The 22,499-nt window shown below is 35.0% G+C and overlaps 2 protein-coding genes across 6 annotated transcripts in view; one reads left to right on the forward strand and one right to left on the reverse strand.

The window, feature by feature from the left end:
* The window catches only part of LOC144840072 (corticotropin-releasing factor receptor 1-like), a 347,896-nt gene that overhangs the window by 229,137 nt on the left and 96,260 nt on the right, over nt 1–22,499 (forward strand). The window lies entirely within an intron of this gene.
* LOC144840053 (uncharacterized) lies at nt 731–19,006 on the reverse strand. Its single transcript, XM_078695688.1, has 5 exons — nt 18,987–19,006; nt 8,083–8,407; nt 6,335–7,794; nt 5,785–5,881; nt 731–5,548 (listed from the first exon to the last, which is right to left on the reverse strand). Exons 2-5 carry the CDS (start codon nt 8,378–8,380, stop codon nt 864–866), a joined length of 6,540 nt encoding a protein of 2,179 aa, XP_078551814.1. The 5' UTR covers nt 8,381–8,407; nt 18,987–19,006; the 3' UTR covers nt 731–863.

Below are 22,499 nucleotides of genomic sequence, written 5' to 3' on the forward strand. Positions count from 1 at the left end.
ATTTGTTATTTTAAAATTATTATAATAAAATTTTAATTTTTTCAACCACAAAAAGCAACAGCGGTGAAATCTTAATTAAGAGATTAATATGTTTAAATTGATTAGGTAACACTATACTGTGACTACTGTAACTAATTATTATACCAATAATGAAGTCAAAACTCGGCTCCGTCTCATTGGATATGGAACACTGTTATTGAAAATGTTATAATCTCTATTAAACAAATACAAAGCATTTATTATGATTTGTAACACACCTAGTCTCAAATAATCAACACATAACCCCATTCTTCTATATTGAATGGAATGCCCCAGACTGAGCAGCGCTCATATATTGAGCATGTAGCAGAATCATTTAGACGGAGCATTTATAGGGTGTCTATCAGGTTGTACAATCATTAAAAACAAAAACAAACCTTCAGGCCGTTGCAAATCACTTTAACGGTTCACTTTAAAGGCCATATTATATTATACTATATTATTATTATTTCGGTGTGCTATAATAATATCTAACTAAATTATATAAAATATCAACCATTGTTAGTATTATTCTATAGGAATAGCTATATAAAGCCTATAAGTGCAAACAAAATAGTTACATTTTAAATAAATGATTATAATACTGTATAATTATAGATTTATCATTTACTAAAAGTAATTTACTAAAATGCCAGGTCAATGTTTATAATTGTAATATAATAATCAATAATAATCAATATCCCTTTTGTACAATAACAAAGGGTGATCTGTTTAACATCACCTAATTGTAGACGTCCATTCGTGAGATCTGTAGCGCTTATTCTACCATTCATCTATCACAGTAGGCTACCGGTACAGAATGATAGACACACACATTGCGTTGGTTACATAAACATTTCATTCACGTTCACATGTTCTTCGTTTTTGTCTTTCTCTATATCCATATTTTGCTCTACAATCCTTTTATAGATCAACACTGACAGAGTTTGAACAGTCGCATTTACATTAATCAATTCCATAGATGGTAATGGAACACGAAATGTTTTTTGAATGTCGTCGCTCAATTCAGTTGCAGTTAAAGAATCGACTCCGAGAGAAGACGGTGAGGTGTTTGGTGAAATATCAGTAGTTAAACCAATACGTTTGGATATGAAACTACAGAGTTTCTGTAGAATATACGCCTCGGCTTCATCTGGGCTTTGATTAATTAGATTACCGCTATCTTCAATTGTACCCAAATACCTCTCAGAAGAAAATCCTACTAGCATCAATGAACCATCTGTATTGTCGTGTTGTTTTAAGATACCTCTGTACTTTGTTATGACATCATCAATTCGAAGATTTCCCGTTACACCCATTTCAAATATAGAACAAGTAAGCATTACATCAAGAAAATGTAGCACTTGCTTTGCTGGCAAACTTTCTATTCCTTTTCTTTCCCAAAAATCAATAAGATGTTCTCGTGCTGCAAACCCAGTGTCTCCGATTACTCCTGGACACAAGACAGTTGCTGGTAAGCCTTGGTTTCTACGATAATGACCAAGAGATGAAAGGTATGTATTAGCAGCACAGTAACTTGCCTGACCTGCGTTTCCTACCAACTGAACTACAGAAGAAACCAGTACAAAGTATTCCAATTTAACCATGAACTTAATAGACGTCTGATGTAGTAAAAGAGCACCCCAGGATTTGGTTGCCATCACTCTACTCCAGCTTTCTTGTGTGATGTTCTCAATAAGCCTATCATCATATTGTGCAGCACAGTGAAATACTCCAGATAAAGAGTTGGGCGAAATGTTTAAAACACTTTTGAAGGCATGCTCAACATCTGATCTTTGTGAAATATCTGTTTTGATGTGTACTATTTGTATTCCACGACTTCTAAGGGTGTCTAGCATTTTCTCTGCTACTGAGTCTGGCACAGATCGACTTAGGATGAAAATATGTCCAGCTCCATTATCCACCAACCATTCTACAAGACTGAGGCCGAATCCTGTCGTACCACCAGTTACAATATAAGAATTGCTCATGCTAAATTTAGTCTCGCTTCCAGAAAAATCCCAAATTAAAGGAACGGCTTCGTTAATGCCAGTAGAGAATATAACATCTTGAAACAAAAATAGATCGTAGGTTTTAACATCCTTCAAGTGTTTAATTTTCAAACTGACTTCTTGTCTACTGGATAGTGTTGATGATTTCTCAAACAAGGCCAACATAGTTTTTAAAATATGCTCAACTTGGTGAAATTTACCAATTAATGGTAATTCGTAACTGTAAACGACAATTCTTGCATTTTTCGAAAGACCAAGGCTGTCAGTAGAATCGTCTTCTTTGGTTTTCAAAATTCCAATTGTTGCAAAAGGTGTCAACCTTTGTCTTACTTCTTTATTGGATCGTAATAATTCGGTTACGTGCGATTTACGTCCGATTACACAGCCAACATGTTGTGTAGTTAGAGCTGTCATTGCATCTCGACTGTGAACAAATCGTAGCAGAGTATCTGAATTACTGGTATATTCTTCTGGAAATAGTGTAATAACTACCAGAACAGTGTGACCTAGTTCTATAGCCATGTGTGCAACAGCTAAACAGTGTATGTCATCAATTGATTCCAGGCAAACAATAGTCGTACCGTTTGGTTTTATATCACGGACAATAATAAATGGAAGCAAGTATGATGAGACAATATTTATGACTTTTGTAGAAGGAAGGTTGGTGTTGAGTGCAATAAGATCTTTGGCACTAACTTGCACTGTAGATTGTAAGTCGTTTGAAGAACAAACACCAATCACAGTGGATTGGCCTGAATGACCACAAAACATAACAACTGGGTGTGCAACTCCATTTGAGTCTTCAGAATCGCCTAACAGTAGCATGAATGCTTCAATATTTACCGCTGCAAATTCTGTAGGCTTTGTTTCGTCATTGTTTGGAAGGTACTTTGTCAGTAAAAGTCTCCCTGCCTCAATACTTTGACGGACGTCAAGTTTCCATTGTTTGGATGACTTTTTATAGGGAAAGTCATAGATATCACTTATGCGCAAACGGTATGCATACGTTTTAAATTCATCTGTTGGTTTTGAAGATGATTTGTGATGGCGTAATGCAATGAATGTCTCATCAGTGTCACTCCCCCTGATGTATTTCAGCAACCATCTAGCTGTTGTTGTATTATTAACATCTGATGGAATATCTATAATAGTAGGAACAAAATTCATATTTTCCTGAATTACACTTATTCCAAATCCGTACACTGAGGCGTAAGTTTGGTTAGGATCGACAATGTCATCTTGTGTAGCACAAACTCCATCTCTTGTAATGAACCATATTTTTGGATTTATGTCATTCTTGGTTGATAGGGCTTTATATTGACTGATGCACATCTCTGCAGTTTTGAAATGGTACTCCAAAAACTGTTCTCTGCAAAGTTCGTTCGGATTATCCTCATTATGACGTCCAATTGTGATTATAACATGCGACAAGGGTGTAGTATCCATGTTTATCTTCACTGTTTGAATATCTGTTTCGTTGTAAGTGTCTGAAAGAAGTCCAACCGAATTAAATGTCTCCTTAAGCTGTAAAGACAATTTCTTGTCATCACCCGTTATCAATATCAGGCCAGTTGTATCACTGATTTCCATACCAATATCTATAGGTACCCATTTTTTCTCCCATATTTTTAGTGCGTTATCGTCAGTACTATTACTACTACCAACTGGTCCGAAACGTAAATTTGAACATCTTGCAATGATCTCTTGTGTTTCTGCATCGGCAACTGAAACGTTTGCATATACACCTTTATCGCCATTGATTAGATTAATATGAAGAAATATTTCATCTGGGAATTTACAATTCTTCAATTGTAGCTTTTCGATTGATCGAGGCACACGACCTCCAGACTTCATATGTGGATTTAACTTAGCGTTATACAGACGCTCAAGGCCCATCATACCTTGCAATATACCATCGAGAAAAGCTGGATGAATGTAGAATCGACTGGACTGTGCAGCAACAGTTTCAGGTGCTCGAAGATAGAAAATTGCCTCGTCAGCTACTTTATTTAGCTTTATATTTTCAATAGACATAAAACTGTTTCCAAGATCAAAACCAAGTTGTTTAATGAAGGAATAGAAACTAGATTTGCCATTAAGTTCTTCGGAACATCTATCTTTAATTTCATTTACAGGAAGATACATCTGTTTACTTGAAACTGTGCTGTTTCCAGATCTTTCTTCATTTTTGAGTAATTTCATTGATGTATGTTGTATCCACTTATTGTCTGTTTTATTAAAAGAACAGAATATAAATGAGGCTGTATCTGCACCAGTTTCCATCTTAGTTGTTGTTTCTACAGTCGCACTGTTGTCGGAAACAAACATAAAACGGTCAAAATGCATGTCTTTTATAATTACATGAGGAGAATCTGTAAACAGTTCATGGTGTGCCGCAATTGATGTCTCTATAAATCCAGCAGCCGGAAAAACTACGCTACCTTGAACAACGTGATCGGCAATCCATGGCTCCTCGACAATCCCCACAGTGCCTTTCCAAACTTGTAAGCCTGAACTTTTTGTGAAGTTAGCAGAGGTGTCTGGTTTTCCTAAAAGTGGATGGAAAGTGTTTGGATATCGCATGGTCTCAATCCTCGATGTAGTTACTGCAGTACACATGATACGTTGCCATGGATACAATGGTAAAGACAATACCTGACAGGTAATCTCTTGGAAGCATGGTGTCATATCAACAGAGTAACCGCGAACAAACATATGCGCCAATGACGTAATGAAATTTAGATTGTCATTAGCAGAATCACTTATATCACGTGGTCGTTTAAGGGAATGGGTTATAAAGTGAACCATCAGTTTAGTTGATTTGGAAGATATAATCTCTTTAATTGCTGGTGACAGCGCTGGATGAGCTCCTATTTCTATAAAGTCACTGTAACCGTCATTTAGTATGGCATCTACTGCGTCTCTGAAACGTACTTTCTGACGAATATTACTCCACCAGTAACCAGGATCATTCGCCTCTTGTAGAGTAACATACCGGTTAGTTACAGTTGACATCATTGGAATAACGGCTGTTTGGCTTGTTGAAGAGGTTTTTTTCTGAAGGAAACTAATCTTATTAACAAATTCTTCTTTTAGACCTTCTTGATGATAACTGTGGAATGCATTATTAACATTTAGTAATTTTACTACTATGCCCTCTTTTTTTAGATGGGATGAAAAATCATTAATTAACCCCGTTTTTCCTGACAATACAATTTGTGCAGGGCTGTTTATAGCAGCTATGTCTAGGTTTGTTTGAGTAGATTCCAGCTTACTTTTAACAACATCCACGTCATGAAGAACTGCAACCATTGTTCCTGAGCCACTTGTCTTTCTAAGAATATGTCCTCGTTTAAAGATAATTTTAACAGCAGTTTTCATGGTGAGAAGTCCAGCTGCATAGGCTGCTGCTACTTCCCCTACGCTGTGACCAATTACGGCACTCGGCCTTACTCCATAATGCTTGTACAGTTCGACTAATCCAATCTGAACGCTACAAATGCAGACTTGAGAAATTTCTGTTTAAAATAATAAATTTAACATAATTAAGGATTACAATACACAGCCTATATTTAGTGTTTGCAGAAAATATGATGATCTAATATTTATTTAACTTTGTATTCTCGAAATTAAAATACAACAAGTTATAAGTGCCATACTAAATTCTGAAATAAAGTGATTTAAGCAAATCAATGATTACAATTCATAGACAAATTGTTATGGATATTGTTAACGAATCAGTAAAAAAGATCACCTGTATCGCTGTTAATCCTGTTTTTATCGGTTTCTATCGTTAACATTTCAATAAGCGACCATTTTCCACCAGCCGTCCCTAGATAACCATCTATTCTCTATAAATAATTAGGTTCAGTAAGATAATAATTATGATTTTTAACAAAAGCATAATATTTCAAATATTAGCATATATTATATTCAACATTTTTATAAATGCATCTGACGTCACCTTGTAACTTAATTAATTATTGACTTCAGTACAATTACATATAAACCTATAAACACTTTCCGGTTGGAATGTGTTGCGAAGTAGGAACTTTGATTCGCATTTTGATTAATAAACGAAGCTGGTGGAGTCATATGGAGTATAACTGTGTTATATGAATTAAACATTAGAGAGGATATAGGGGCATTTGAGAACAAATAAATAACAATTGAATTCATAGCCTTCATAGAAATCAAGTTAAAATAACCTAATCTTCCTTCATAACTTAAAACTTTGAATTTGATTATTAGTTTAGCAATGAAAACATAGATTAGGTCTGCGTAATAACAATAATAATAATTACCTCTATGACTTTTTTGAAGATCGGTTGTGTATTTATCAACTCTCTAGCCATGCCCCACCACTGAGTCCCCATGCCAGAAAATACAAAAACTGTTCCGTTGGTGGACTTGCCTTCTGATACCTTCCCTTCAATAAGATCATCTAAACTTTCACCGTCTATTTTCTTTTGCAGCAAATCTACAAATTCATCCCTTGACTTTGCGATAAGAGCTGCTCTCTCTTCGTGAATATGAATTCTTACATTAGCAGTATATAACATGTTTCGAAGAGAATCCAAACCAGTTGAATTTAATAAGAAGTTTTTCCAGTCGATGCACCTCTGATGAAGAGCTTCTTGTGAATTAGCCGAAATCATTAACAATTTGTATGATTCAATCAACGTTTGTGAACTATGTTCCTTTTGATGAACGGGCTGTTTTTGTGGCGCAGCCTGAAACACAATATGTGCGTTAGCACCACCGAACCCAAATGAGCTACAGCCTGCAAGCAACTTTGAACCATCTGGCCAGTGGATGTTTGTTGAAGGAACTCTCAGTTTCAGATCATGAAACTGTATATTTGGATTACCATGTTTGAAATGCACAACGCCAGGAATTTCTCGATGATATAATGATAATGCTGTCTTGATAACACCTGCTATTCCAGCAGCGCCTTCAGCATGTCCTACGTTTGACTTTATGGAACCAATATACAGAGGTGGCAGGTCATCTGAACGTTGTTTGCCCATGGATTCACCAATAGCATTTGCTTCAGTCTTGTCTCCTACCTTAGTACCAGTGCCGTGAGCTTCGATGTATGCAATATCACATGGGTCAACTTTTGCTGCTGCACATGCTTTGTGTACGAGATCAATTTGGGCATCATAGCTTGGATTTGCAATACCCGGTGTTCGACCATCATTTGTAAGAGCACCACCGCGTATCACAGCATAAATTCGATCATTATCTGCTATTGCTCTTTTAAGTGGCTTTAGAAATACTGACCCTACACCTTCACTTCGGCTGTAACCGTCAGCTGATGCATCAAAACTTTTACTCTGACCTTCAGGAGAAAGCATACCAGCTTGACAAAACCCAATTGTAACCGTAGGAGTAAGTATGATATTTACCCCACCAGCAATTGCTGTGTCACATGCCCCTCTTCTTAGAGCATCACATGCAACCTGTACAGCATAGAGAGATGACGAACAAGCAGTGTCGATGGAAAAACTGGGTCCTCTTAAATCAAACTCATACGAAATACGATTGGAAATCATGCAAGAGTTGGTTCCTGAATTTGAATATTGACTGAGGTTGCTAAATGGGAATTGAGTTAGAGTAAAGTATTCATTGGCCGTTACTCCCATATACACACCGGTGTTGGAGCCACGGAGTGTAGAAGCAGGAATACCAGCATCTTCAATCGATTCCCAGACAACCTCAAGAAGAATTCGTATTTGTGGATCCATGTGTTCAGCTTCACCTAAAAAGGGAACAATTATTTTTAACGAGTTATAAGTTGTAGTGTTAAGGATAACAAATATACCTAGTATACCCAAATTGTCCATCCTCTGAAATAATTAACAATTACAAAATTGAATTTGCTGCTAAAATAAAAAAAAAAAACACCAAAATTATGGAATAATTTGTGAGATTGTTACTAGATTGAGGTCAAATGCAATCATTTTGGTATAAAACATTAATGTTTTTTGTTTTGTGTAAATGCTGAAATACGGTACTGCTTATGCTTCCAGACTTCCTTAATACTTACTTGGTGACATCCTGAAGAATTGTCGGTCAAACATAAACGGATCTTGCTTCAGGTAACCGCCACGTTTGGTATACAATTTACCTTTCTTTTTTTCACCAGGAAAAAAGAAAGATGATTTGTCAAATCGCTCTGCGGGATGATATGTTGTACAGTCTCTCATCTCCTTCAACATGCTCCACATTTCCCGTGGACCCTCTACACCGTCGCCGTATCTGCATCCTATCCCTACAATGGCAATCTTGTCATTGTCGTCAAGAGGATCCATATTGGTAGCGCACTTCTTACCAGTTAATCTCATGAATAAGTTACCGGTACTTCTCACAAGCTATTATTAATTTAGAAAACAGTTGTTTAATGATTATCACACCGGTGATTATCATTTGAAGGTTTTAGGCATACTTACTATAACTAGATGGTACGCTCGCTTCGCTCGCGTATCATCTAGGTCGTGCCCACAGATGGTTCTCGAATACATAATAATTTCAGCGTTAAAAAACTGGCGATTTCAAATGTACGTACCGCAGGACAATAATACATGTCGTTTACAGGAACGAATACATAGACACTGTGATTTATGTACTCAACTAAAATTAGCACCCTGGTAATTACTTCCGAAAGAGAAACTTGTCACAAAATAAGACCAATTGTTTAAGTCAAATGTAAACAAACTTAATTTGTGTTTTGTATGTAACATTAGGGTTGAGGGATGAGGAAGAGGATGGGTGCAAAGAGGAACAATTTTTAAATATATTCTTTATCCATTTAGTAACGAAATATTAATTGTTTTCATGTTTTACAAATAATATACCACTAAACACAGTAAAACATTGCGATGTAATACTTTGTTGAAACTATCACTGTCCTAGTCGATTAAAATAGTACAGTACATGTAACGATACATCACTACGACGTGTATATGTTTATATAATGTATTACAATTTGTGAAAACCACCTCTATTCGGGGCAAATCATAAATTCGATTTAATCGTCAATAAATATTAAATTATCGAACTCAACTTAATTAGTAGGCCTAATGGTTTTCAATTGTTTCTTGGAGCCAATTCATACTTAAGTTGGTTCCTACCCTACCCACCAAAGTTGTTCTGCGTTTAGGGCATGTGATGCACCGTAGGCCTATCCTCTACTGGCTTTACAATGCTACACATGCCAGTGAGGGAAGGGTGATGATGTGGGTAGTTTAACTGCAATAATAACGATTTGTACATAATATACGGCGACTGAAAACGCTAGCTCATTATCCGTTTAAAAAAAATCTATATCCAACCTCTGCAGCACAGATTGAAAAAAAAATGGATCGAATTTCTGTTATGAGTATACAGTACTTGCCTTTACGACGCCTGAGGAAATAGACACTTGTGGAACAGAGATTGGAATGTTCCATTCATCGCAAATCAATACATTTGTATAAACGTATATTAAATCTATCAAAATAGTACTTGGACATTACTGTAAATACGTATTAACCATTTTGGTCGCCATTTGAATTTACTGTGAGTGTGGGTGCTGTTAGATATAATTATAAACACTGTGAGTGTGAGTAGGCCCTATAGTCAGGTGGCTTAGCGACTAAAACGTTACACGGTGGACAAAAGCACCAAATTTGGCATGAGGCTTCTTTTAGGCGTACTAATTGATTTTTGCCTAGGAGCCACCCGATCAGCTTCCGATTTTCCAAGATGGCGGCCAAAATCCAAAATGGCTGCCAGTAAATTGGTATATCATATATCTCTGGCTGTAAAAGTTACAAATAGACAAATAATGTACTGAATCGAGAATTTCTGAGGTCAGTAAAACCGATTCAGGAAATATTATATAAAGTGAGTTCCAAGATGGCGCCCAAAAATAAAAATGGTAGCCATTGAAATTGAAATACATATAATCGTATACAAAGTCACAAATAGCCCATTCCTAATGTATTTTAGTCTGCAAATCAGAAGGAAAGTGCAAGCATTGCATTTTATGAATTTTTTAACCATGCTAGTTATAAAAATCCATGTTATCAAATCAAAAGTTTTTCCTTGACCTTTGACCTCAATTTGAATATTTTAATCCAATTGAAAACAAAATAACCATATCTTCGCAATGCTTACATTAAATTAAATAATTTCAGTGTCAAATTATTTGGAAGATGCATATTAATATTCGTCCTAATGGAAACATTTGTCAAAAAATGACCGGAAGTATGATTTTTGGTATTTTTGACCTTTGACCTACATGTCATATAACTTGGTAAGTAACAGTTGGACAAACTTTAAATAGGTCTCAAATTAATCAGAAGATGGATGTTTCTATTCAGTCTAATACAAACTTTTCCAAGAAAATGACCCAGATTCTTGTTATTGACCTTTGACCTGTACTGGTAGTACACATTTCTATATCTCGAAAACTAGTGGTCGTAAAAGTTTTTTTATGAGAAATTGTTAAAAAAATATATATTTATATGTTTTAAAATAAAACAGTTTCTATGAAAATGTAAAAGAATCCTATTTATGATAACTAAATTTGTAATTTGTTAACATCCAATAGTATTTGTTATGTATTAAAATGTGTTATATTTGCTGATTTTAAGGCACTTAACGTAAATTTATCTGAACTATGGATATTTAATGTAAAATTGGTTTTCTTTAATATAAAGAAAATGTAATTATCTATCAAATAAGACCATTTAAAAAATATTCTGACAAAAACTTAGTTACAGGTAAAAAAGTGTACTTTTACTTATGTGAACAGCGCCCTCAATCTTTATTTTCCCAAAAATACCACCTTTTATGTGGTTTCAGAAACTGAACTGGTTATAACTTTTTTTTATAGATTTTTTTTACAGTTACTTGTAATTTACATACCACCTCTACCATTTACTACAGCTACTTCATTTACATATTACGTCTGCCGTCCACAGATACTGTATGTGATTTCCTAGTTTACTGGCAGCCATTTTGGATTTTTCCACCATCTTTGCAACGAGTGACCTATATTATGTACCATGTCTAAAATATGTTTCAATGACCATGATTAGGCCTACTCCATGTTTTCCAACTTCGTTTGATACCTATATGCGATTTCTGCAACCAGAATGATATTCCAGTTTAGGCTACTGGCAGCCATGTTGGATTTTGGCCACCATCTTAACAACAAATGACACATGTCATGCAACATGTCTAAAATATGTTTCAATGACCATGAATACTTATATTTTGATAGTTTATTTGCCTATATGTGACTTCTGCAACAAATGAAATGTGATTTTCCAATTTATTGGCGGCCATTTTGGATTTTGGCCGCCATCTTGAAAAATAAATTACGACCAGAGTGGCTCCTAGGCAAAAATCAATTGGTAGGTCCCAACGAAGCTCCATGCCAAATTTGGCGCTTTTGTCCACCGTGTAACGATTTCCTCATTTTTTGTTGTTAAGCCACCTGACTACTACTGTTATATATATTAACGCGCAATATACAAATAAACTTTATTACTGACAGTTGCTTCTCAACGTTTGTATTACACAAATAATAATTACACAAAATATAAACGTTGTAGTGGTGTATCGTTACATGTACTATGCTATTTTAATCGACAATGACAGTGACAGTTTTAACAAAGTATTAAAATCGCAAATGTGTTACTGTATCAAGCGATATATTATTAATAGGCCTATAAAACATGAAAAACTTATTTCGTAACTGAGTAGATAAAGAATATATTTAAAAATTGTTCTTCTTTGCACCCATATCCTCTTCCCCATCCCTCAACCCTAATCTTACACACAAAACACAAATTGAGTTTTCAAATAAAAAATTTGGACTCATTTTGTGACAAGTTTCTCTTTCGGAAGTAATTCCCAGGATGCTAATTTTAGTTGACTACATAAATTATCGTGTCTATTTATTCGTTTCTGTAAACGACAATAACTAGTATAGTCCTGCAGTACGTACATTAAAAAAAAACAACATTTTTTTACTCTGAAATTACTGTGTATCCGAGAACCATCTGTGGGCACGACCTAGATGGTACGTGAGCGAAGCGAGCGTACCATCTAGTTATATCAATTTACCAAAAATAAGAAATATATTTAACTGACACCCACCCTACTGAATTAAATGTGTAAAGAATCTAAAGGCGTATAATAGGAAGTAAGAATTGTAACCCCATTCTATTTGTAAAGATTTATTTTTAAAAAACAGCTAACATTGTCATACACTCCAAACTCTAGACTTGCCAAGTCTGTATTTATTTTCTTTTATTATGTTAGTCCACCCGTCGACCTTTCGATTTTTGTCTGGAAATACAGACTTGTGAAACACGTATAGAAATCGATTTGCAGACCGCAAACATCCGATAAGAATGACGTAGGTTATCATACCGTATTTGGCTATATGGGGCGGGCGGCATGCAAATATGGATTTCGAATCAACCAATGATCAATCGGACGTTATTTGGATTCAAAAGAGTACGTATAAATATAATAAATATGTACGATCGAGGCTGAAAAAACTATTGAAATATATTGTGACAGGTAGGCCTATTTATAGGTCTAGAGTGTTGCCGAGTTTTTTGTTAATTACATTATCAAGTCTAAGCCTAGGCCTCGTAGGCCTACGTATGACCTGTCATATATATATATATATATATATATGGCCGACTTCTATCGTAAACGATAATGTCGATTAGTCTTACATTTATCTGAATGATGACTAAGCCAGGACTGTTTAAAGCACCCTTGGCTGGGACCCCAGCTCCATATACAGCACCCGGTATTCCCCGATGGTCTCCCATCCAAGCTGATCTGACGAGAACCGGTGTTTCAACGTGGTATAACAAATAAACGCCAATAAATATAGGCACATGCCACCGGCACATCTACCACACAGAGCAGGGTCTGGGTGGGTGGGAATTAATCAAATTATCTCCGCATAATAAAGATCCATTTAATTTTGATTTGCAGTGAAGCTAGCCTATCATATCAAGTTCTTTGTTCTTTTGAAAATGCTTTCGCAATTTCAAATTGCGCAAAGATTTCCTTGCACAAAATAATGTTAACAACACAAAACGTAGTAGGCCTAAGCATAAAAATATTCATTCATCGACGTTCCTCGGCAACGTTAGCTAGCTCAACACCCATCCACTCGGCGGCGATGAGAGGATCGCTGTTTCTCTTAAAGTTTTTGCCATAATCGTCTCTCTTAATAAAACATAGGCCTAGGTAGGCTATAATCGTTATATTTTATATTTATAACATTTCGTTTCGTTTCGTTATTAATAAATAATTAGTCCAATTCCCTACGTTTTTTAGATCTAATTTAAGGTCACTAACTACATATAATGTACAAATAAATACTGTATGATCCTTTTGAGATAACTTTTTTCGTCGTTATACGGTTAAAAATGTGAAAAATAAGTCGATTCTAATAATCTTAGCGACCCGCAATAAATCCCAACATATTTCGCGCGGATTGATTTTTATTTTCTGTTATTCACCCACTTTTCGATCGATCGTGAGGCCAAAACAAATGGAAGACTCCTAACATTTCAATGAAAATAACGGGTTTCCACCAATTTGTATCAACGGAGTCTGGCAAAACCAGAAAGACAATTATTAATGCAGCAACTATACAACGTCAGGCTAGGCCTATAGCTAGCGTACGGTGTTCGTACGTTACCGATGTTTACCAGCTAGGCCTACAAAACTAAGTCTAGCTAGGATAGGCCTAAAGACCGTCCATGAGAGGACATTCACCGCGAGCTACTACAGTGCATTGTATCTCTCTTTTTATCATAATTTAAAGATGTATTGTCCCTTGAAACACAAAAAATGAAGGTCAAAATATTCTAAATTTAAATTGGCCATATCAAAGTAATATTAAAGTTATTCACTTTAAGTCGAAAATTCGAGCCAAAAACAACAAGTTTACGTAATTAACAGGTAAATTAATTTGATTACATTTCGTCTGAAAAATCTTAGTGAGCGAAAGTAAACACAGATTTCAAACCACGAGTATGCATTATGCATGATACTAATTAGGATTGTTTACAACTTGTCACGGTTGAGAAGGTGTTTTCACACAGATCGCAAGGAAGTTTTATGATTATGCATACAGAGTATCCAAACAAGCGTGTTGCATTATGAGATATGTTTTGATCGAAAACTTTGACTGGAAGTCAAAAAACGTCTGTATTTCAGTTAAATGTTTTTTTTTTTTCGACTAATTTTTGGTGAAAGTTAATAACTATTATGATACTTCAAAATGACCCACTTTTTTCGAAATATTTTTCTACAATTTTTTTTTTGGAATTAGTCAAAGGGACAATACATCTTTAACATAAAACGTACATTTAAGAAAAGGAATGACCTGGTTTAATACTTTTAAAGTAATATATATATTACCCATAGCATTGTCATTTTTTCAGTAATTTGGATGATTTATATAATATATTTTCTACTGTTTGTATCAATTTTGATCTGATTTTGCTGTAATCCTGGAGGGTACTTTGGATAACTTTACCAAATTACGTCACCTGTACGAGAAACGTGTCAGGTATCGTAACCATTTGCCAGTTCTTATGCTATGACTTTATCCAAATTCCTTCACTTGCACTGAACCAGCTGAATTAAATTGTTTGGCACAGGTTGATCAAGCTTTAATGTTTTGATCGCTGATCTGTGTTGTGTCATTCTCATACGGAGAGTGTTTTTTGTTTCCCCGACTTCCGTTTGCCACAAATATTACAGTATATGAGATAAATAACGTTTTTGGTTAGGCAATTAATTGATTGTCTTATCCAAAAAATGCGGCCAGTTTGGTTACTCTTAAATTTTTCAGTAGAATCAACCAATGAACAAGTTTTGCAAGATTTGCCGCAAAGGTGAGGTGCCCATTTGGCTGTCATAAGAGTTAATTTCACTTTTAAATTTGGATCTGACTAATATATCACGAAGGTTGGGAGGTCTACGGAATGCAATAATGGGTGGTTCCGAAAATACATTCCTGAAACGTTCTGTGGACTGTAGAATGGGCATATGTTTCTCAATAATGGCCCGTAATGGAGGCAACCTAGGGTGATAGGTTGTGACCAATGGCACTCTGGTCGAATTTGGCTGACGTGGTTTGTACGTCAGTGTTTGACATCGAGGAATATCTTTTGCTTTCTTTATAGCAGTTTCGATGTATTCCTTCTTGTAATTTCTATTCCGGAGATGTCCGGTTAGTTCTTCGGTACGATTCTTCTGAAAATCTAAATCTGAAGAACAGATACGTCTGATACGCAATGCTTGACTGTACGGTATGTTTTTAGTACAGTGTCGGGGATGTCTGCTAGGAAGCAGGTACATATTTTTATCCGTGGGTTTAAGGAATAGGTCAGTTTTGAGTGTACCATTTTCTATGGTCACTATAGTGTCCAAAAAATCAACGCTACTAGTGGATTTGGTAGCTGTAAATTTGATAGTTGGGTGGGCTGAATTAATATTGAGAAGAAAAGATTCCAAATTATCTTCACCATGGGTCCAGATCATGAAGATGTCGTCAATGTATCTAAACCAAACAAGTGGTTTATTAGGTTGGAGGGACAGAAAGTTGGCCTCAAATTGTCCCATAAATAAATTTGCAAAAGATGGCGCCATTTTGTGCCCATCGCTGTGCCATGAATTTGAAGGTAATGGTCATTTCCAAAAATAAAATTGTTGTTGGTTAAAATCAACATGACCAGTTCTCGTAAATGAGCTTTGGTAGGCGTTTTGCCTGGAGTTTGTTTGTAATTTAAAATACATGCTTCGGCTCCTTCTTCGTGAGGGATATTAGTATACAACGATGAAACATCTAATGTAGCCAGAACAGAATTATTAGGTAAATTTTGAATTTGGTTAATTTTGCGGATAAAGTCCGTGGAGTCCTGAATGTATGAAGGGAGATCAGTCACATATTCAGAAATTTTCTCTGTAGCAGTGCCATTGCCCGAAATAATGGGTCTACCAGGATTGCCTGCTTTGTGGATTTTAGGTAGGAAATAAAATCTGCCTGGAACTGGATTAACCTGTGCCAAATTAGGTCCAATCTTAGGATCGATGGAGTGTTTTTTTACCATCACAGAAACAGATTTGGCCACCTTATCCGCAATTTCTGGGGTGGGATCCGTTCTAAATTTACGATAATGAAGAGGATTGTTTAGCTGTCTTAAGGACTCCTCTTCATAAAATGTTATGTCCATAGCAACAGTGGCAGAACCTTTATCAGCGGGTTTAATGATGATATCATTACGCTGACGCAATTTGGCAATGGCCTGACTCTCTTGTTATATATATATATATGCATTATATTTACAAAACGTCACAAATTGTAGGGAATATAATATTACTTTTAGTATTATCAATGTAGGCCTAATACTGTACACCTTTTACACCGCCGGCAAAAAATGCGAAGTTGATCCGGAATAATTGTGTCGTACCCGGGACGCAGAAATAAGCCAGTGTAAACGACGTAAAAAGTTACCCGGGTCGCTGAACCACCCGGGTAAGTGATACGGAATGTATTCAGCGTCAAATCAACCCGGGACGAACCCGTGTACTTGCGTGTTCGCGGTGTAAACAGTCCCGCGTTTGTTTTCCCGGTTAATTGCTATCTTCGCTCACAATAGTATTTAATTTACAAAAAAATTAATATAAGACTGTTTTTTGTTTATACGATTATTTAATATATAAAACGTATGGTTATTTGTTATTCATTTTTATTTAAAGAAATATTATTCTTCACGCGTATACTCAATTTGTTTGTATTGCCATAAAACAAAATTGTAGGAGGCATAATGAGTAGACTGTTACTAGGGTGGTGTCTCTTCTTCTGCACAAGAGAGAGCGATATGTCGATTAATCTAGAACATTTACACGCAACCCGTGTCATTCCGGGGATAATGAATCAGGTGTGAAAAGGATATTTAAGTTTGGCGGTGTAAAAGGGGTATTAGTAAGATTATCGAGCTTTCTTTTTATCAAATAATACTGAAAATACTTTGCGTAGTTTGAACTTTTCTACACAATTTGAATCGAGTACTTTCGTTCAAATTGCGCATAACAGCTGCTCAATGGAGCGTTATCAATGTTATTAACAAACTGAACATTATATAAAATTATTTATTTGTTTTAGACCATGGAGTTATTGTAGACTTTGAATTTCGAAAACTACATGTCAGATTTTCATAATTCTTTCTTTATTATAATATTGATAATAATACTAACATGTTGTATTTTTTATCGTAATTCTGTTGACTTTTAAAAATATCTGCATGTAATATAAAAGTCGAAAATGGCAAAATTTCGAACCTTTTATAATTTGAAATAACCTGTTTTTATGATACCATAATATAGCTTATAATACGTGCACAATGGCAATATTGGTTTAAGGCCGGTGCACACTGAATAGTCAGACGCGAAGCGACACGCGTCAAGCATCAAATCGAAGCGAGTCGCGTCAAGCTTGAACAAGTTAGACCATCGCGAACAAAGTGTCGCGATCGCAAAGTGTCGCGATCCGATTATGTTCCCATTGGAAGCGAAGCGTAACGCGTCATTTTCGCCTGACAACACCAGTTCCGGTTCGGTTCCTGGGCGCGTAGAAAGAGGCCTACCTATAGGCTAAGAAGCTAGGTAGACCTAGGTATTTGCAAATTTATCTCCAATACATTGTATTTTTTAATAAACGCATCCATTGAAAATGCATTTTCTTTGGTTTGGTGATTATTATATTTAGGCCTAAGTGCACCTTTTTTCATAAATAGACAAGAATTCTTGTGAATTATGGCCAAAAAATATGGACACAACATCCACATTCAACAGATTATTTTCATCTTCATCTGACTGATGACATCACACATAGCCCTACGATCTTTGTGATTTGATTGGTTAAATTGAAGCGAATTTGCAAACGAAAGCGAATTCACGCGCGGCGCCTTCGCTAGTTCCGAATTCACCGCATTGAAGTTGAGAATCGAACAACACTAACAAGTTCGACTTGATGTTCTCACTAATATCGTTTTTTGCTCGTATTTTCGACTTAAAGTGAATAACTTTAATATTACTTTGATATGGCCAATTTAAATTTAGAATATACATACATCTTTAAAGTTAACATTATTAGAATTATTTTACTTTTCGGACCAGCTTATAACCTATATTATTCTGTAATTCAGAAGTATGATGGGTGGATGGAGTATCCAAAGGCTTCACAAATTCGTTTCCTGAGAAAATCAGGTAAGTATTAGCGAAGTTGTGACCAATAAAGTGTAAGTAATCTGCGTTTTTAAGAGATTTAGTTTTTAATGATCCACGATAACGCAGCTAAATAGTCGATAAATAGCCACATGTTATTTTATCCGTATATATAAGTTTTACATAACATGAAGATAACGCACAAATATAGAAATATTTATCGCAGACTAATTATTTAAAAAGAAGTAAATTTGACTATTTCATATACATCTTACATCTTGAAGAGTCCATCATTTTATATGTTGACAGAATGTGTTACTAATGATAACACTATTTACGTGATGGTAATATTAGCGTTTTATTATTGGTTTTTAAAATGTCCACAATGTTGCAAATCTAAATTATTATATTTTAGGTCTACATAACCTGTTTATATGTCATCACAAGATGATAAAAATGTGTTATGTATACCTTCACAAAATTACAATATTATTAGCGTATAGTAATTATATTTTTAAAAGTCCATAAGGCAATTTCATGCCAAATTAATCTACCGTGTAATACTTAGTGGACCATCTGTTTCTGTAGTTTACTTAAATCAGTTTTTTATATTTAAGATAAGATCGAATCTATCCTATTTTTAATTGATATATATAATTTTTAAAGTCAAAATTCGATACTTAAACTCACCAGAATAACTTGACCGTCAGCATCTTAGACCGGAGTAAGTCGCAACAAACATACGCTACTTTTTATAGAAAATAAACGTCTGACATCATTGTAACCATAGCAACATGCATCATTTAATAAGATTTTGAAAATAGACCAATCAAACACAATCGGGGAATTTTCTAATGAATGTGGAAAGTACCCGAAAAAACCAAAAACAGAATAAATGGGTGTGGTTTTGAAATAGGTTTGTATTATTTTACAAGTTGGCAAAGAGAACATAACATTTATAAGAGATAAACATTAATAACACATGTTGAACAATGAGATAATTACACAAAAAAAATACAAACAAAATTTAGTTATTATTTTACTACGGTATTAATGATAATTGTTGCATAAATTGCACTGTATCCTTAGTTAACAATATGTAACTTTGTGTTAAATTCTATTAGATGACAGACATATACACTTTTCTAAAATTGAAAATTATACTTATCACTTATAAAAAAAAAGTACAAATCTAACGACTTGTTCAAAAAAGAGATATAACATATAGCAATATTTATATTTATAACTATATTATTTTTTGATTATTTTTTGTTATACATCACATCATAGAATGTTTATGATATACAAATAAAACAATTTATTTCATAATATTAACCACAACAAAATGAGAATGATCAATTACGTATATATATTTTTTAAAGATAGCCTGTTGAACAGAAGTCCTTGTTCTTTACACGAGTTATATTTGTATTCGTAAGAGGCATTGCAAACTGTGTTACTATTAATGGTCATTGAACTTGGAAAGTCCCAAAAAATGTTGAGTGACTTTTTTTTCTTTTCACTTCCTTATGAGTGAACAATAGTTCCTTATTAATAATCCCTAAAATATACCGAAACATGTAGATGCTAAATTTAAGTTCTCTAAATGTTTAGAGTCCAGATTGATTATTGAGTTTTTTGGTACATTTATTTGTTTTAGTTTTTTCGCGCGAAAACCTCCCATATAGTTTACTATGTAATGTATGTGTACATTCCTGCAATGCAATTTGATATTATAACAGTATCTCACAAGGTAGTTTATGTCTTTATTATAATACATCTCAATTGGTGTTTCGATGAAATAATTAAGCGAAAGGAAACATGGAAGTTCCCAAGTATACCACATGACTTGGCTCACCTTACCTAAACTCCAGAGAAATGTGTTATTAGGAAAAACAATTTATTGTGTTGGCCACGCCCGACCGACCCTAAACTGAAGAAAATGAAGGTCAGAATTTTTTTTTTTTTTAAACTTTTTTTTAAACTTTTAGGCTAGAGAAACAATATTTATAGCTAGCGTGGGCATAGGGTACGATGAAAAGAAAACATAAGTGTTTTTAAATCTTGTCTTTTCCATCACTTGTGTACATTGTTTATTTTTTTGCCGGTAAAAAAAATTGTTGGTCTGGAAAAAATGCTTTTCCTACCAACCAACCACACGTGGCCAACACAATACTTTTTTGCCTTTTTGTTTTGTATCGTCATAATACGTCTAACACTGTAGAAGTCAATATAAGCTCCACTCTATTCTTGGTTTTAGTGGTAATTTTTAGGCGAGTGCAAAAATCGACCGTTACAATCTGTGTGACGACACTAATAATGTATTCCTCCTCCACACCACGAGTATGTAACCATCATTTTGTTGTACGCCTGGATTTGAAATAAGTAGCAACATCTTAGCAACTCAAATTCATATTGTGATACTGTATCTTCCGAAGAAGAGTTCGGAACGACACCTACACTTGGTTATTAACGAACACATAATTAGTAGTCGTAAAGCCTGTTTTACTTTTGATGCTGAATTGTCAATACTAGATGGTACGATCGCTTCGCATCTAGGGTCCCCACATATGGTTCTCGAATACAATAGAACCCACGGGGACATTTTTGGGACACTAAACAAAAACGGCTGTCGTTATGGTCCTAGTATAAACGGGCTGCTAGACACTAGGGCGATAATGATCACAGATACATATACATTTTCTTTTTTATCCATAGGCCTAATTCTGGATAAGAATAATATTTTTTTAAGTCCAATAAAATGACGTAAAGAACAACAAAATCGTTGTATCGTCATTATTATTGCTCTTATTAATCATGACGTCATCCTAAGGAAGCATCTATCTATCTATATATTAATGCTACCTTCTTTGTTTTCTACTCTTATTCAGTCTCCACCCACCATTCACCACCCTGTCTCCTTTTGTTGTATTTCTTTTATTCCTGTCCACCCAGGCAGCACTTGCCAGTTCTTATGCTATGACGTTATCCAAATTCCTTCACTTGTACTGATGAATATGGAACGCCTCCTCTGCCTTCAGTTCACATTTATCATGCAGTATACACCAATCGTCATGCAGTACACACCAATCGTCATGCAGTACACACCAAACATCATGCAGTACACACCAATCAAAAATAAAAAATAGAAAAAAAGACAATCTCTGCCGACTGATTGACAGACTTGCATGAGATGGGCATACACGCTATAGTCAGTCTCCCGCTCATGCACGTTGTCACTTTCTGAAGCGCACCCCAAGTCCAGTATTGCTTTCATTTTGTAGCTATATTGTAGTTGTAGATATTTCAAAATAAAGGAATACTCCGTGTATAACAAAATCAATGGCCGTAAATAGTTCCGAATTGTATTGTTGACAATTTGTTTGTTTAAAAAAAAAACAATTTGTCAGGGACCGGGAAGCGATTTTTTTTTCGTACAGAAGTTGGGGTCCCTTATGTGAAAGATAGCCGAACTACTTAAGTTCCTAAATATAACTAAACCTAAATCTCTAAATAATCTCTCTATAAAGTAAAAAAGAACTTGCTCCTCGGATTCGAACCCCATACCCCATGTAAAGTCCATTGTCTAATCCACTCGACTACACAGACGGCTCGACAGAAAACCTTTGTATTAGCGAATTGTAGTTAGCTCATTTCTTACGTCACAGCTTATGGACATGATTAATGAATATTCATGTTTATTTTGTGACGTCTCATGAGGGGTCCCCAACTTATGTACGAAAAGAAATATCGTGGCCGGGAAAAGTACGCTTTCATTATACTTCATCATGCCATGCGAATTAAAGGTAGACAAGCCGTGTGGAGCACGGGTTACTGGTAGACCATAATTTAATTACAAAATTAGCAAGTACGTAACAAGTCTCCCATAAAAAAAATTGCAAAATATCAAAACCAGTGAAATAAAAATAAATGTAAATGAATAAACTTAACAATTCGTGTTTCCGCAGCAATGTCTTTTTCATTCTATTTTTGTAAAATTTTGTTATATCTCTATGTATCAAATAATTAATACACCACGAAAAATACCCAAAATAATAGTTTGGCATATTTATACTTTCGTTATGTGTTTGTGCGCATCTAATTCACACAGCACAATTTTTCTTTAGCGTCTTTTATTTTCCAGTCAAAAGTAAAGTCTAAAGTTCCATATCCGACTGTACTATTGCTTTATTTTTTTAGCCT

This window comes from Antedon bifida, chromosome 4, assembly GCF_963402885.1.
Source record: "Antedon bifida chromosome 4, ecAntBifi1.1, whole genome shotgun sequence".
Taxonomy (NCBI): Eukaryota; Metazoa; Echinodermata; class Crinoidea; order Comatulida; family Antedonidae; genus Antedon; species Antedon bifida.

Excerpts from the sequence above, each read along its gene's own strand:
- LOC144840053 (XM_078695688.1), bottom strand. The coding sequence starts at position 8,380 with ATGAGATTAACTGGTAAGAAGTGCGCTACCAATATGGATCCTCTTGAC. Across the intron at positions 7,795-8,082 it reads ATTCTTCAGGATGTCACCAA|GTGAAGCTGAACACATGGAT; the intron begins GTAAGTATTAAG and ends TTCCCTTTTTAG. Across the intron at positions 5,882-6,334 it reads TCTTCAAAAAAGTCATAGAG|AGAATAGATGGTTATCTAGG; the intron begins GTAATTATTATT and ends AATTATTTATAG.